The 16361-nt window shown below is 45.8% G+C and overlaps 1 protein-coding gene across 6 annotated transcripts in view; it reads left to right on the top strand.

Annotated features, from left to right (window-relative positions):
- The window catches only part of ALPK1 (alpha kinase 1), a 144185-nt gene extending 128275 nt beyond the window's left edge, over positions 1-15910 (top strand). For 5 of the 6 annotated variants that reach the window (XM_075617102.1, XM_075617110.1, XM_075617127.1 and 2 more), the window contains 3 exons: positions 1719-1881; positions 4031-4217; positions 12595-15910. In XM_075617102.1, the coding sequence (XP_075473217.1) occupies positions 1719-1881; positions 4031-4217; positions 12595-12830 (586 nt within the window). In that variant the 3' untranslated portion in view covers positions 12831-15910. The remainder of the gene's footprint in view (positions 1-1718; positions 1882-4030; positions 4218-12594) is intronic. The other variant, XR_012804162.1, reaches the window with a different exon arrangement.
- The last annotated feature ends 451 nt before the right edge of the window (positions 15911-16361 follow it).

Genomic DNA, 16361 nt, shown 5'->3' with positions numbered 1-16361 from the left:
GTGCATTCATTTCAGTTCCAGGGACCCCTGCTTTCCGAGATACTTGCCCAGCTTCGGTTGGGCTATGTGGGGCTATCGAAATGGTGTATTTAAAGCTCCCACATCACGCAGGCGAATAGGAAGTTGTAACAATGTTATAATAATGTCACCATATTCCTTATTCATAAAGATTCAAAAACGTCAGAAGATTGTTGTTCAGCAGACAAAGTTAGTTTACTCTTACAGAGTTACTTACAAATGAAAGTTCAATCAATGATAATAACGTGCTCAGATGGTGATCCTAGAACAAAGAAACCCTTGTCTCTCACATGCTGCTTAGATTCATACAGAGAGTGGTCTTGGAGAGAGATCTTGAAGAGAGAGGGAGTGATCAGAGTACAGCTATATTTATTGATCACTAAGTCCACCCCCTTTCTCCTCGTGGCTTCTCCAGACAAAGAACTTTTCATGTTAAGATTCAGACTAGAATTTCTAGTATAATATATCTGTCTTGCTATAAATTCTCATTCATACATTTTAATATAATAAACGGATTTCTAAGAGACATCATCTCTTGCGGCTTTCTATATGCCCACGTGACCGAGAGGTTTAGACCTCCTAAGCTGCTTCCGCCACCACCTATGGGGTATCTCAAGGAGCAGGGAATCCCCAGAGCTGAAATGAACGCGATTGAGCTCCGGAGTACCCCCTGCTTCCCACCTAGAGTAGAAAAGACACCATTTAATCATCCATTGGCCTGTGCAGTTTGAACTCCTAAAACTATTACCCTATTTATCTCAAGGACTGACTTATAAGGCTTTAATAATGATGGAATAATTATACTAACTTCTGTACAATATCGTTGTTTGCAAACCCAAATATACAAGAGCAAACTCAGATTCTTAGATAATGAGTAGTAATTTATGGCCCGTACAGCATAGAGCAGGGGCACGCAAACTTTTTTTTGCGGCACTCCCTCTGCCTTTCCTCCTCCGTTGGCCGCACCCCTCCTTACCTCGCGTGGCGTACAATTTACGAAACAGGGTCGTGTTTCATCACGTGACCTGCGGCGTCATTTGACATCATGTTACCAGGGCAACCGTGACATCACATGATGCCGCATTGCCATGGTCACGCATCCTGAAGCCGGCTGAATCCCGGTAAGTAGAGGTTGCAGAGGACTCGCGAGGTCCCCTGGCATTTAATTTAAATGCCTTGGGGAAGAGCGCTGGACCTCTGCAACCGCCCACCCCCCCCCCCAAAAAAATCTTGCGCCCCCTAGTTTGCGTATTGCTGGCACAGAGTATGATCATACACACAAAAGTCAATGAGATTCTCTGCCAGGGGAGGGCCCAAGCTGGCTTTATATACATTTTAGATTCCTTTGTTTAAAATAGGTTACTAGGCAGAAGATAATAACTACTCCCTTATTCTAAGCAAATCATTTTACAGATCATTAAAACATGGTTAAAACTGGATTAAAACAGCTCTCTGTAGGAATCAGGTACTTCTTAATATCAAGAATGTGGACGTTAATACAGGCACAGTCGTAAATCTACTGTGAGCGAATCTCATTCATACCACACACACACACTCTTACGCACAAAATGGACACTAAAAACATTACTAAATACGGGCCTATATCAGTATATAAAATGAGAACAAGTTGGTGAAAACAATTTCTTCACGGTTGGATATATTTTTGCTGTAATCTTAGTGTGTTTGTCTTTTTCTTTTAGATACGTTGGGAAGGAGTACAAAGAGCAGAAGAAGCTTCTGTACCACTTCAGTGACGTTGAACGTCAAATGACTGCTCAATACTATGTCACAGAATTCAACAAAAGGCTGTATGAGCTAAACATCCCTACCCAAATATTTTACATCCCTTCCTCTGTACTCTTGGTAAGAATAGCGGATTATTACACATCTTTTTGTGAAAACACGCGCTGTGAATTCATTTTTATTTCTGCATGAATATTATAAGTCTGAAAAACACATATTGTTAAAAAAGAATATATATATACATATATATTCTTCCTGTTATGTTCAGTACTGCCTTCTAAGATGAATTTGCCTATTTGCCCACTGAAACCTAAATGTTCACATCAAATATACTTTAATAGTATGTGCTCCTTATTATACAGTACTTGGGGGATAATTCGGTATTCACCGAAGCGGTAGTTAGGAAGGATGATGGAGAGTTGTACGAGGTATCGGAGTGCGCCAGCTGCATGATAGTTTACAGATCGCATAATTTGGTTCAAATGATGTCATGACATAGCGTTACCATGGCAACACGACACCGTGTGACGTCACGTTGGTGACACTGTGAATCATAAGGCAGCACAGGGGTTAAAAGAGCAGTACTGCATGATCGTGGCAAGAAGGTTTATTTGTAACCTGTCCTGTAAATTAACGAATACCTTGTATATGGAGGCTACTCTACACAGCTCCATCTTTTCTACTACTTCGTATAAAAAAAAAAGATAAATCAAAAGTACTCAAATAGTACAGAACAAGAAACTAACATAAATGTAAAACACAAATCTATCTGGTGCACTTACGTTTGTTCAAAAATAGAAGTACAATAATCAGAAAGAGTTTACTTCTCTTCATGGTGCGCACGTAGAAGAGCCAGGATCACCTCACCAGCCCAAAGGAGGATAGATAAAGAAAGAAAATATCCACAGCACTGACCAGGTCTTCAATAAAAAGCATTCATTTATTCCACCTGGCAGAAAATCTAAAATGGTCGATGTTTCGGGCCTAAACGGCGCGTTGTCAAAAACCAGGCAGGTCTGAAACGTCACCCATTTTTTTTTTTTGTTATAGCCGATGGAATAAATGAATGCATTTTTATTGAAGACCTGACGAGTGCCGTCAATATTTTTGTTTTTGTTTACATAAATATAACGCTTTGGCCAAAGGGTTTAACTAAATGACCCTTACTCATGAGCAGATTAGCACTGAAGTATTGTACTATATGTTGTGTTTCTTTGTATGTTGTGCTGGGCCTTTCTGTTTTTGTTTATATATAATGGAGTGTTCCGCCCTACTATTCTGTACGACACAGTAATCCCCAGCAGGAGAGTCCCTCCCCGGACTACATTTAATGCCGTAATGTTGTCGGCATTTGTTTTCTAAAAGCCTGTTTTTGCTATCCCCTACTAAGTATTTATATAACTGTGTGATCATCTTTGTTATATTATTGCATGTTCACTTTTTTAAGGGGGAGTTGAACAATTGGCAATAATAATTATTTGAGTATGCAGACCTTGCTATCATTTAGTTAGGGTTCGCTGTCGCGGACGTCCCCCTTTAGCACCAACACATCCTGAACTCCTTGCCTCTACCAAGATGGCAGACATTTGAGTTAATTTTACCATCTTGGCTGTTATTTAAAGGCCAGGACCAGGTGCAGCCGATTACATCAACCATCTTGGTAGAGGCAAGGAATTCAGGGATGTGTTGGTGCCGAAGGTGGACGTCTGCTACAGACAATTAGTATTTGCCCCTAATTTCTACACTCACATGGGTTCCCCAAAACATGCAGACCAGAATGACAGATGTGCTATTTTAAAGCTATCATCTTTAGTATGATTAGCTAGTGACAGTACACTTGAAAGAGAGACCTTGTAGGTTTTGAAGGCTCTTTACACTATAATTGAATCTATGAAGAACTCTTGTGTTAAAAGTTATCACACAACTACACTTCTCCAGAACCAATATAGCTACTAAATCTTTGGACTACAAATGGAGGGATTTGAGGTCACCACCCCCATCCCCCATGAGGATACTGCTCTGATCTATTTTGCATAAACAACATCCATTGCTCCTTCTTGCCTCAACATATAGGCCCATATTTACTAAGCAGTGCCATTCCATAAGCCACCTTCTGACGTTGGACGTGAATGGACCATACTGTGTCTTCTGGGGCCAGAAGGTGGCTTATGGCATAGCACCGCTTAGTAATATATGGGCCATTATCTATATTCATATAACATTGGCGTGTTCTTATCCGTCCTCACATGTTAATGTTTGGTTGTTTCAGATAATGGAAGATATGTGCATTAAAGGATGCGTGAGTGTGGAGCCGTACATCCTTGGGGAATTTGTCAAATTATCTAATAACACAAAAACCGTCAAAACACAATATGAAGCCACGAAATACGGTTTAGCATTCGGCCATTTCACTTATGAGTTTTCTAACTACTCGGATATTGTAGTCGATTTACAAGGTAAATCCTCAAAATGTATTGATTGTTTTTACCTAATGTCTCAGTAATTCAAAATGGCGTCAATTATGACAATTATCGTTTGTGTAAAGTGCCAGCATATTCTGCAGCGCGGTACAATGGGGGTACAGATATTTGATCATTACATGAACGGTGACATACTGTACAAGTAAGGACAGACAAGCACACACAGATACAGAGGTAATGAGGACCTGCTCCTGAGAGCTTACACTATAGAGGGAATAAGGGGTAAAGTTGAAACAAAAGATAAGGTGGGTGCTTATTGTGGGATGGAGTATGCAGAATGGGACATTTCGGCACAGCCGATCAGCCACAGGCATTTAACACACGGCAGATCAGCCACAGGTTACAGCTAGCCGTGGGCCATTTCACCGCGAAGGTAAGTACTTAGAGGGATTAGTGTTAGTATTTGGGGTTAACTTTAGGGGTTATAGGGTAAGGCGAGGTTAGGGGTTTTCAGGGTAAGGGGTTAACACGTTGGGGTGAGGGGCTACAGATTTATAGGGTAAGGAGTCCGATTAGCAGTAAGTGGTAAGGTTAGGGACTTACCTTCGCAGTGTAAATACCGGCGGCTAGCTGTACCCTGCGGCTTTTCAGTGGCAGCTACATGCCTGCGGCGAGATGACCGTGCCAAAGCGCCCTTGGCCGTGGAGTATGGTCCAGCCGCACAGCTGGCCCCATTAATAAGCTACCACATGTCTTATTCCTTACCTGTTTATGCTTTTTTTACAGACCTGTGTAAACCATGACTGGCTTGGGTAGATAAGGGCGTTTGGTAGCTTCAATCATGGTCCTGAATTGGATATAACTATGCCCTGTATGCCCCACTTTAAAGTGGGATTATATACAATCAGCCGTTCCAGTGACAGCTCAGACACACACAGTATGGCCAGTGACAGCTCACACACACAGTATGGCCAGTGACAGCTCACACACACAGTATGGCCAGTGACAGCTCACACACACAGTATGGCCAGTGACAGCTCACACACACAGTATGGCCAGTGACAGCTCACACATACTGTATGGTCAGTGACAGCTCACACACACAGTATGGCCAGTGACAGGTCACACACATACTGTATGGTCAGTGGCAGCTCACACACACAGTATGGCCAGTGAGAGCTCACACACACAGTATGGCCAGTGGCAGCTCACACATACAGTATGGTCAGTGACAGCTCACACACACAGTATGGCCAGTGACAGCTCACACACACAGTATGGCCAGTGGCAGCTCACACACACAGTACGGCCAGTGACAGCTCACACACACAGTACGGCCAGTGACAGCTCACACACACAGTATGGCCAGTGACAGCTCACACACAGTATGGCCAGTGACAGCTCACACACAGTATGGCCAGTGACAGCTCACACATACAGTATGGCCAGTGACAGCTCACACACAGTATGGCCAGTGACAGCTCACACATACAGTATGGTCAGTGACAGCTCACACATACAGTATGGCCAGTGACAACTCACACACACAGTATGGCCAGTGACAGCTCACACATACTGTATGGTCAGTGACAGCTCACACATACTGTATGGTCAGTGACAGCTCACAAATACAGTATGGCCAGTGGCAGCTCACACATACAGTATGGCCAGTGACAGCTCACACATACTGTATGGTCAGTGACAGCTCACACACACAGTATGGCCAGTGACAGCTCATACACACAGTATGGCCAGTGACAGCTCACACATACAGTATGGCCAGTGACAGCTCATACACACAGTATGGCCAGTGACAGCTCACACACAGTATGGCCAGTGCAGCTCACACATACGGTATGGCCAGTGACAGCTCACACATACAGTATGGTCAGTGACAGCTCACACACAGTACGGCCAGTGGCAGGTCACACATACGGTATGGCCAGTGACAGCTCACACACACGGTATGGCCAGTGGCAGCTCACACACAGTATGGCCAGTGACAGCTCACACACAGTATGGCCAGTGCAGCTCACACATACGGTATGGCCAGTGACAGCTCACACACACAGTATGGCCAGTGGCAGCTCACACACAGTATGACCAGTGACAGCTCACACATACAGTATGGCCAGTGACAGCTCACACACACAGTATGACCAGTGACAGCTCACACATACAGTATGGCCAGTGACAGCTCACACACACAGTATGGCCAGTGACAGCTCATATACACAGTATGGCCAGTGACAGCTCATACACACAGTATGGCCAGTGACAGCTCACACACACAGTATGGCCAGTGACAGCTCACACACACAGTACGGACAGTGACAGCTCACACACACACAGTATGGCCAGTGACAGCTCACACACAGTATGGCCAGTGACAGCTCACACATACAGTATGGCCAGTTACAGCTCATACACACAGTATGGCCAGTGACAGCTCACACACACAGTATGGCCAGTGACAGCTCACACACACAGTATGGTAAGTGATAGCTCACACACAGTATGGCCAGTGACAGCTCACACATACAGTATGGCCAGTGACAGCTCACACATACAGTATGGCCAGTGCCAGCTCACACATAAAGTATGGTCAGTGACAGCTCACACATACAGTATGGCCAGTGACAACTCACACACACAGTATGGCCAGTGACAGCTCACACATACTGTATGGTCAGTGACAGCTCACACATACTGTATGGTCAGTGACAGCTCACATATACAGTATGGCCAGTAGCAGCTCACACATACAGTATGGCCAGTGACAGCTCACACATACTGTATGGTCAGTGACAGCTCACACACACAGTATGGCCAGTGACAGCTCATACACACAGTATGGCCAGTGACAGCTCACACATACAGTATGGCCAGTGACAGCTCATACACACAGTATGGCCAGTGACAGCTCATACACACAGTATGGCTCGTGACAGCTCATACACACAGTATGGCCAGTGACAGCTCACACATATAGTATGACCAGTGACAGCTCACACACACAGTATGGCCAGTGACAGCTCACACACACAGTACGGCCAGTGACAGCTCATACACACAGTATGGCCAGTGACAGCTCACACATACAGTATGGCCAGTTAAAGCTCATACACACAGTATGGCCAGTGACAGCTCACACACACAGTATGGCCAGTGACAGCTCACACACACAGTATAGCAAGTGACAGCTCACACACAGTATGGCCAGTGACAGCTCACACATACAGTATGGCCTGTGACAGCTCACACATACAGTATGGCCAGTGACAGCTCACACACACAGTATGGCCAGTGACAACTCACACATACTGTATGGTCAGTGACAGCTCACACATACTGTATGGTCAGTGACAGCTCACACATACAGTATGGCCAGTGGCAGCTCACACATACAGTATGGCCAGGGACAGCTCACACATACTGTATGGTCAGTGACAGCTCACACACACAGTATGGCCAATGACAGCTCACACACACAGTATGGCCAGTGACAGCTCACACATACTGTATGGTCAGTGGCAGCTCACACATGCAGTATGGCCAGTGACAGCTCACACATACAGTATGGCCAGTGACAGCTCACACACACAGTATGGCCAGTTACAGCTCACACACAGTATGGCCAGTGACAGCTCACACACACAGTATGGCCAGTGACAGCTCACACACAGTATGGCCAGTGACAGCTCACACACAGCATGGCCAGTGACAGCTCACACATACAGTATGGCCAGTGACAGCTCACACATACAGTATGGTCAGTGACAGCTCACACATACAGTATGGCCAGTGACAACTCACACACACAGTATGGCCAGTGACAGCTCACACATACTGTATGGTCAATGACAGCTCACACATACTGTATGGTCAGTGACAGCTCACATATACAGTATGGCCAGTGGCAGCTCACACATACAGTATGGCCAGTGACAGCTCACACATACTGTATGGTCAGTGACAGCTCACACATACTGTATGGTCAGTGACAGCTCACACACACAGTATGGCCAGTGACAGCTCATACACACAGTATGGCCAGTGACAGCTCACACATACAGTATGGCCAGTGACAGCTCATACACACAGTATGGCCAGTGACAGCTCATACACACAGTATGGCCCGTGACAGCTCATACACACAGTATGGCCAGTGACAGCTCACACATATAGTATGACCAGTGACAGCTCACACACACAGTATGGCCAGTGACAGCTCACACATACTGTATGGTCAGTGGCAGCTCACACATGCAGTATGGCCAGTGACAACTTACACATACAGTATGGCCAGTGACAGCTCACACACACAGTATGGCCAGTTACAGCTCACACACAGTATGGCCAGTGACAGCTCACACACACAGTATGGCCAGTGACAGCTCACACATACAGTATGGCCAGTGACAGCTCACACATACAGTATGGCTAGTGACAGCTCACCCACACAGTATGGTAAGTGGCAGCTCACACATACAGTATGGCCAGTGGCAGCTCAAACATACAATATGGCCAGTGACAGCTCACACATACAGTATGGCCAGTGACAGCTCACACATACAGTATGGCCAGTGACAGCTCACACACACAGTATTGCCAGTGACAGCTCACACATACTGTATGGTCAGTGACAGCTCACACATACTGTATGGTCAGTGACAGCTCACACATACTGTATGGTCAGTGACAGCTCACACATACAGTATGGCCAGTGGCAGCTCACACATACAGTATGGCCAGTGACAGCTCACACATACTGTATGGTCAGTGACAGCTCACACACACAGTATGGCCAGTGACAGCTCACACACAGTATGGCCAGTGACAGCTCACACATACTGTATGGTCAGTGGCAGCTCACACATGCAGTATGGCCAGTGACAGCTCACACATACAGTATGGCCAGTTACAGCTCACACACAGTATGGCCAGTGACAGCTCACACACACAGTATGGCCAGTGACAGCTCACACATACAGTATGGCCAGTGACAGCTCACACACACAGTATGGCCAGTGGCAGCTCACACACACAGTATGGCCAGTGACAGCTCACACATACAATATGGCCAGTGACAGCTCACACACACAGTATGGCCAGTGGCAGCTCACACATACAATATGGCCAGTGACAGCTCACACATACAGTATGGCCAGTGACAGCTCACACATACAGTATGGCCAGTGACAGCTCACACACACAGTATGGCCAGTGACAGCTCACACATACAGTATGGCCAGTGACAGCTCACACACAGTATGGCCAGTGACAGCTCACACATACAGTATGGCCAGTGACAGCTCACACATACAGTATGGCCAGTGACAGCTCACACACACTGTATGGTCAGTGGCAGCTCACACATACAGTATGGCCAGTGGCAGCTCACACATACAATGTGGCCAGTGACAGCTCACACATACAGTATGGCCAGTGACAGCTCACACATACAGTATGGCCAGTGACAGCTCACACACACAGTATTGCCAGTGACAGCTCACACATACAGTACGGCCAGTGACAGCTCACACACAGTATGGCCAGTGACAGCTCACACATACAGTATGGCCAGTGACAGCTCACACACACTGTATGGTCAGTGACAGCTCACACATACTGTATGGTCAGTGACAGCTCACACATACAGTATGGCCAGTGACAGCTCACACATACAGTATGGCCAGTGACAGCTCACACATACTGTATGGTCAGTGACAGCTCACACACACACAGTATGGCCAGTGACAGCTCACACACAGTATGGCCAGTGACAGCTCACACACACAGTATGGCCAGTGACAGCTCACACATACAGTATTGCCAGTGACAGCTCACACACACAGTATGGCCAGTGACAGCTCACACACACTGTATGGTCAGTGACAGCTCACACACACACAGTATGGCCAGTGACAGCTCACACACAGTATGGCCAGTGACAGCTCACACATACAGTATGGCCAGTGACAGCTCACACACACAGTATGGCCAGTGACAGCTCACACACACAGTATGGCCAGTGACAGCTCACACATACTGTATGGTCAGTGACAGCTCACACACACAGTATGGCCAGTGGCAGCTCACACACACAGTACGGCCAGTGGCAGCTCACACACACAGTATGGCCAGTGACAGCTCACACATACAGTATGGCCAGTGACAGCTCACACACACAGTATGGTCAGTGGCAGCTCACACACACAGTATGGCCAGTGACAGCTCACACATACTGTATGGTCAGTGACAGCTCACACATACAGTATGGTCAGTGGCAGCTCATACACACAGTATGGTCAGTGGCAGCTCACACACACAGTATGGTCAGTGGCAGCTCACACACACAGTATGGTCAGTGGCAGCTCACACACACAGTATGGTCAGTGGCAGCTCACACATACAGTATGGCCAGTGACAGCTCACACACACAGTATGGCCAGTGACAGCTCACACACACAGTATGGTCAGTGGCAGCTCACACACACAGTATGGTCAGTGGCAGCTCACACACACAGTATGGTCAGTGGCAGCTCACACATACAGTATGGTCAGTGGCAGCTCACACATACAGTATGGCCAGTGACAGCTCACACATTCAGTATGGCCAGTGACAGCTCACACACACAGTATGGCCAGTGACAGCTCACACATACAGTATGGCTAGTGATAGAGATGAAACAGGTCTTCTCAAAATGTAGAGTGGTAGGAGAAGTAAGAACTTCATACCCCATGGCTAAGCCATGATAACTGCTTTATTAAACTATGAGTTAAGGGTAAAACAAATTAAATTAAACAAGCAAAAGACTGCATATTTTACAACTAAAGCAAATTGGTTGTAAATTAGCTTAGGCATTTTTTCTTTTTTTTGCTTTAATAGCACACACACACAAAAAGGAAACTGTTCAAAATGCCAAATTTTAGCCCAGTCTGATCAAAAAGTTGTAAGCACTTCAACCCACCACTACTGTATGTCCACACAGCATAATATAGGTATATAAAATCGCAGAAACAACTACATTAAAGGAATATTATGGACGACCCACAAAATTGGGGATATTGTATTTCCAAACAATTTTTATCATTGAAAATTGTGATATGCATCCTATAAATACAGTATACTCATTTAAAATGTTATTTGTGAAATAATGATAAATCACCTTCTTCCTTGGCCCTGTAAATGTTTTGTTTCCAAATCAGGTTCATAACACAAGACAATTTATTATAGAAACCACTCATTGTAATTCTAAGTTTTGTATTGCCACCTGCAACATTTATTTTTCCATTTGGATACTGCATTTGTACATATTTCCCATATATACCAAGCAGTGCTATGCCATAAGAAAGCTTCCAGCAGAATGGGCTGTATGGGGCCTTTTCAAACTGAATGAGACTGCAGGAACCCCCGCTGTGTTAATCCGATGGGCCTTTAGATTGTCTGCAGAATCTCACAGAAATGTTGCAGGATTACTAGGAGATTGCCCCCGATTTTCCAAGCCAAGTGTTCGGATACTCGTGGCTGCATCTGTATTTAGAAATGGAGCGTGTCAGGATATTCCAATACAGAATGTGACTATGAAGCTTTCACATTCCTCTGACTTCTTTTTCTTAAAGACCAAGGAAGTAGTACGAGGTCAATATACCCGAAGCTGGGAGAGATCAAAAGGTTCAACTTTTCTTACGGGAAATTATCTTTAGGGTGTGGGAATAGTGGAGCAGTGGAGGCCAACAATGATCTCTACAGTGATTCCCAATGTTTAAGGATCATACTGGAAAGGGCATTCTCTTTAAAACTGGATTCTTCATCATAGTTTAGATATAAATGATTTTTTCTTTGGTTATTGTCTTGCCATCATTTAACCATGGGGTATCCAACAGTAGTCCTCAAGGTTCACCCTCCTCCCCTGCCCAACAGGTCAGGTTTTCAGGATATCCTAGCTTCAGCACAGGTTGCTCAATCAGAGGCTCAGTCAAAGACTGAGCCTCTGATTGAGCCTCTTGTGCTGAAGCAGGGATATCCAGAAAACCTGACCCTTTGAGGGGCTGGAGTAGAACACACCTGTTTAACCTACAAAAACATCACTGTTCAAGCTGCATTGCATAGTGATTGTGTTTCTAAGGCCCCGTCCAGGGTGCGTACGCGCATGGGACCGTGCGTGTGGCTTCATGAGTGCCTCTAGCTGGAGCGATTTGTGTCCTCTACGTGGACGCGACGAGGAGGGGGGGGGGGTGTTGGGGGTGTGGCTTCATTGGGAAAACCACTCACGGGACCCGGCCGTCACGTGACATCGCGAGGGTCGGCGCTTCTCGTCGCGTTCGCACGCTCTATGTACAGCCAGGTCAACGTACACTCAGGTCACGTACCAAGTATAATTGTTTATTTTTTTTATCGTGGTTACAGGCTGGGTGACAGGAAGTGACAAAGGAGAAGCGCTTATTTACCTCACGGATCCACAGATCCATTCGGATAATAAAACTCCTGCTGAAAAAAGTAATCAAGGAGGACCGACGTGTACCAACTTTGGGAGGAAAGGAATAAACTTGTTCTTCAGCACTCAGCACAAAGAATGCAATGAGATCTGTCACCGCCTGTCCCTAAAAAGACCTGTCCTAGAGGAGGCCAAGAAGTCTATTTAGACTGGAGAGCTACTTCTCCAAGTCTTCTGTCTGCAGAACTGCAGCAGGTCTATCAGAGAAACAATCTCTCACTGTGAGCAAAAGGACTTCTCGTGAGCAAATCTATTGCTGCTTGGGGAAGATATTTTGAAGCCGAGACACTTCGCAAAACACTCATTTTAATAAATGTGATTAGGAAGTACGGAGCGGAATGGGACGTTTTAGCGTGGCAATTTAGCCGCCGCCAATAAGCCGCAGGGGACAGCTAGCCGTCGGCCGTTTCACCGCAAAGGTAAGTGGTTAGAGGGATTAGTGTTATAGTTAAGGGTTAACTTTACGGGTTTTAGGGTAAGGAGTTAAAGGGTTGAGGGCTCTATGGTAAGGGGTCTGATTACGGGTTAGGGTAAGGGGTCTGATTACGGGTTAGGGTAAGGGGTCTGATTACGGGTTAGGGGTCTGATTGCAGGTTAGGGTAAGGGGTCTGATTATGGGACCGTTAGGGTAAGGGGTCTGATTACGGGTTAGGGGTCTGATTGCAGGTTAGGGTAAGGGGTCTGATTATGGGACCGTTAGGGTAAGGGGTCTGATTACGGGTTAGGGGTCTGATTGCACGTAAGGGGTCTGATTGCGCTTAGGGTAAGGGGTCTGATTGCGGGTTAGGTTAAGGGGTCTGATTATGGGTTAGGGCAAGGGGTCTGATTAGGAGTTAGGGAAAGGGGTCTGATTAAGGTTTAGGGGTCTGTTTACTAGTTAGGGGTCTGATTAAGGGTTAGGGTAAGGGGTCTGATTACGGGTTGGTGTCTGATTATGGGTTAGGGGTCTGATTATGGGACCGTTAGGGTAAGGGGTCTGATTACGGGTTAGGGGTCTGATTGCACGTAAGGGGTCTGATTGCGGGTTAGGTTAAGGGGTCTGATTGCGGGTTAGGTTAAGGGGTCTGATTATGGGTTAGGGCAAGGGGTCTGATTAGGAGTTAGGGAAAGGGGTCTGATTAAGGTTTAGGGGTCTGATTACTAGTTAGGGGTCTGATTAAGGGTTAGGGTAAGGGGTCTGATTACGGGTTGGGGTCTGATTACTGTTTAGGGGTCTGATTGCGGGTTAGGGGTCTGATTGCGGGTTAGGGGTCTGATTGCGGGTTAGCATAAGGGGTCTGATTGCGGGTTAGGGGTCTGATGCGGGTTAGGAGTCTGATTGCGGGTTAGGGGTCTGATTGCGGGTTAGTATAAGGGGTCTGATTATGGGTTAGGGTAAGGGTCTGATTAAGGTTTAGGGTAAGGGTCTGATTACGGGTTAGGGTAAGGGGTCTGATTACGGGTTAGGGTAAGGGGTCTGATTACGGGTTAGGGTAAGGAGTCTGATTACGGGTTAGGGTAAGGGGTCTGATTACGGGTTAGGGCAAGGGGTCTGATTAGGAGTTAGGGAAAGGGTCTGATTAAGGTTTAGGGGTCTGATTACTAGTTAGGGGTCTGATTAAGGGTTAGGGTAAGGGGTCTGATTATGGGTTAGGGCAAGGGGTCTGATTAGGCGTTAGGGAAAGGGGTCTGATTAAGGTTTAGGGGTCTGATTACTAGTTAGGGGTCTGATTGCGGGTTAGCATAAGGGGTCTGATTACGGGTTAGGGTCTGATTGCGGGTTAGCATAAGGGGTCTGATTGCGGGTTAGGGTAAGGAGTCTGATTGCGTGTTAGGGGTCTGATTGCGGGTTAGCATAAGGGGTCTGATTGTGGGTTAGGGTAAGGGGTCTGATTGCGGGTTAGGGGTCTGATTGCAGGTTAGGGTAAGGGGTCTGATTACGGGTTAGGGTAAGGGGTCTGATTACGGGTTAGGGTAAGGGGTCTGATTACGGGTTAGGGGTCTGATTACGGGTTAGGGTAAGGGGTCGGATTACGGGTTAGGGTAAGTGGTCTGATTACGGGTTAGGGTAAGGGGTCTGATTACGGGTTAGGGGTCTGATTACGGGTTTGGGTAAGGGGTCTGATTACGGGTTAGGGGTCTGATTACGGGTTAGGGTAAGGAGTCTGATTACGGGTTAGGGTAAGGGTCTGATTACGGGATAGGGTAAGGGGTCTGATTGCGGGTTAGGTTAAGGGGTCTGATTATGGGTTAGGGAAAGTGGTCTGATTAAGGTTTAGGGTAAGGGTCTGATTACGGGTTAGGGTAAGGGTCTGATTACGGGTTAGGGTAAGGGTCTGATTACGGGTTAGGGTAAGGGGTCTGATTATGGGTTAGGGTAAGGGTCTGATTACGGGTTAGGGTAAGGGTCTGATTACGGGTTAGGGTAAGGGGTCTGATTGCGGGTTAGGGTAAGGGTCTGATTACGGGTTAGGGTAAGGGATCTGATTGCGGGTTAGGGTAAGGGGTCTGATTGCAGGTTAGGGTAAGGAATAAAGGTTAGGATTTATCGGGCAATCGGTTAACAGGTTAGGGTAAGGGGCCCAAGTTGGGGTAAGGGGTTAAGGTTAGGGACTTACCTTTGCGGGGAAACAGCCAGCGGATAGCTGTACTCTGTGGCTTATCGACGGCGGCTACATGCCTGCGGTTTATCGGCGGCTGCGCCGAAACTTCCTCGTCTGGTAGGAGCACTTTAGGTCAATTACTACAAGAAATGTTCATACTTTTAACATCATTTATAACCTGTTGTCTATTTAAAAAAAAAAAAAAAAAAAAAAGATCTACCCTGCTATGTTATCATACTGTGATTGTATTCACGCCCAGAGTACCTCTGGGGTGTACTCAAGAAAATATTTCCTTTTTTACAGCATACCTATTGCTAACCTGTTTTGAAAATATAATTGGGTATTCCAGTTTTCGGTGTTTGCTTTTTGTTAAATTGGTGTTTATTTTTGGGGGGGATATTCTGGTGCATTCATTTATTTAAAAAAAAAAACCACAAAAACCAATTAAACAAAATGAAGACTTATTTGAGTGTGATGTTTATTGGTGTACCTTTTTAGTTTCCATACTCCCCTTGTGTTGCCTTTGTTCCCCACCTGCGACTGTACAAGAGGTAGAGATTAATAGCAAATAATGCTTTATTTCCATTTTTTTTTTTTTCAAATGTTTTAACCGGAAGTGCATGATAATCAGCGGCTGTGTTTTTCCTGTGCTTTTCAGTTATAATCTAAAACGGTCATTCCTAAATTGAATCCAAAAAGCTGTCTTCCAATGTTTTCTAAATTGAAATGTTTTTTTAAACAGTGGTATAAAGAATCCCTGATACGTATTAAGGTATTACAATTTAGAGGGATGATTTGTATTTTATCTTTTTAAGTTAAATGCAAAACAATTCTTGTTCACAAATATTACATTTTCTAGAAGTTTCTCATGTAGTTCCGGGCTGAAGGCAAAGAGGAGTGAGCAGTTTGTGTCCCTCACAAAAAGGAAGGTAAAAATAAGACAAGACAGACAAGTTGACGATCTTCCTGCGGTCAGACGTAAACTCGCTTTTAAGTCAAGTGGAGTTCTTGGATGATTTGGTGCAGTGGAACACTTTGTGGCTTATTGAATAAACCCCACAGACGCCTGCCACGTAAAGCTTGCCACAATCCTCTTA

The sequence above is a fragment of the Ascaphus truei genome, chromosome 1 (assembly GCF_040206685.1).
Source record: "Ascaphus truei isolate aAscTru1 chromosome 1, aAscTru1.hap1, whole genome shotgun sequence".
In the NCBI taxonomy this organism is placed as follows: Eukaryota; Metazoa; Chordata; class Amphibia; order Anura; family Ascaphidae; genus Ascaphus; species Ascaphus truei.
Note: the sequence above shows the minus strand (reverse complement) of the source record. Positions and strands in the feature narration are given on the sequence as shown.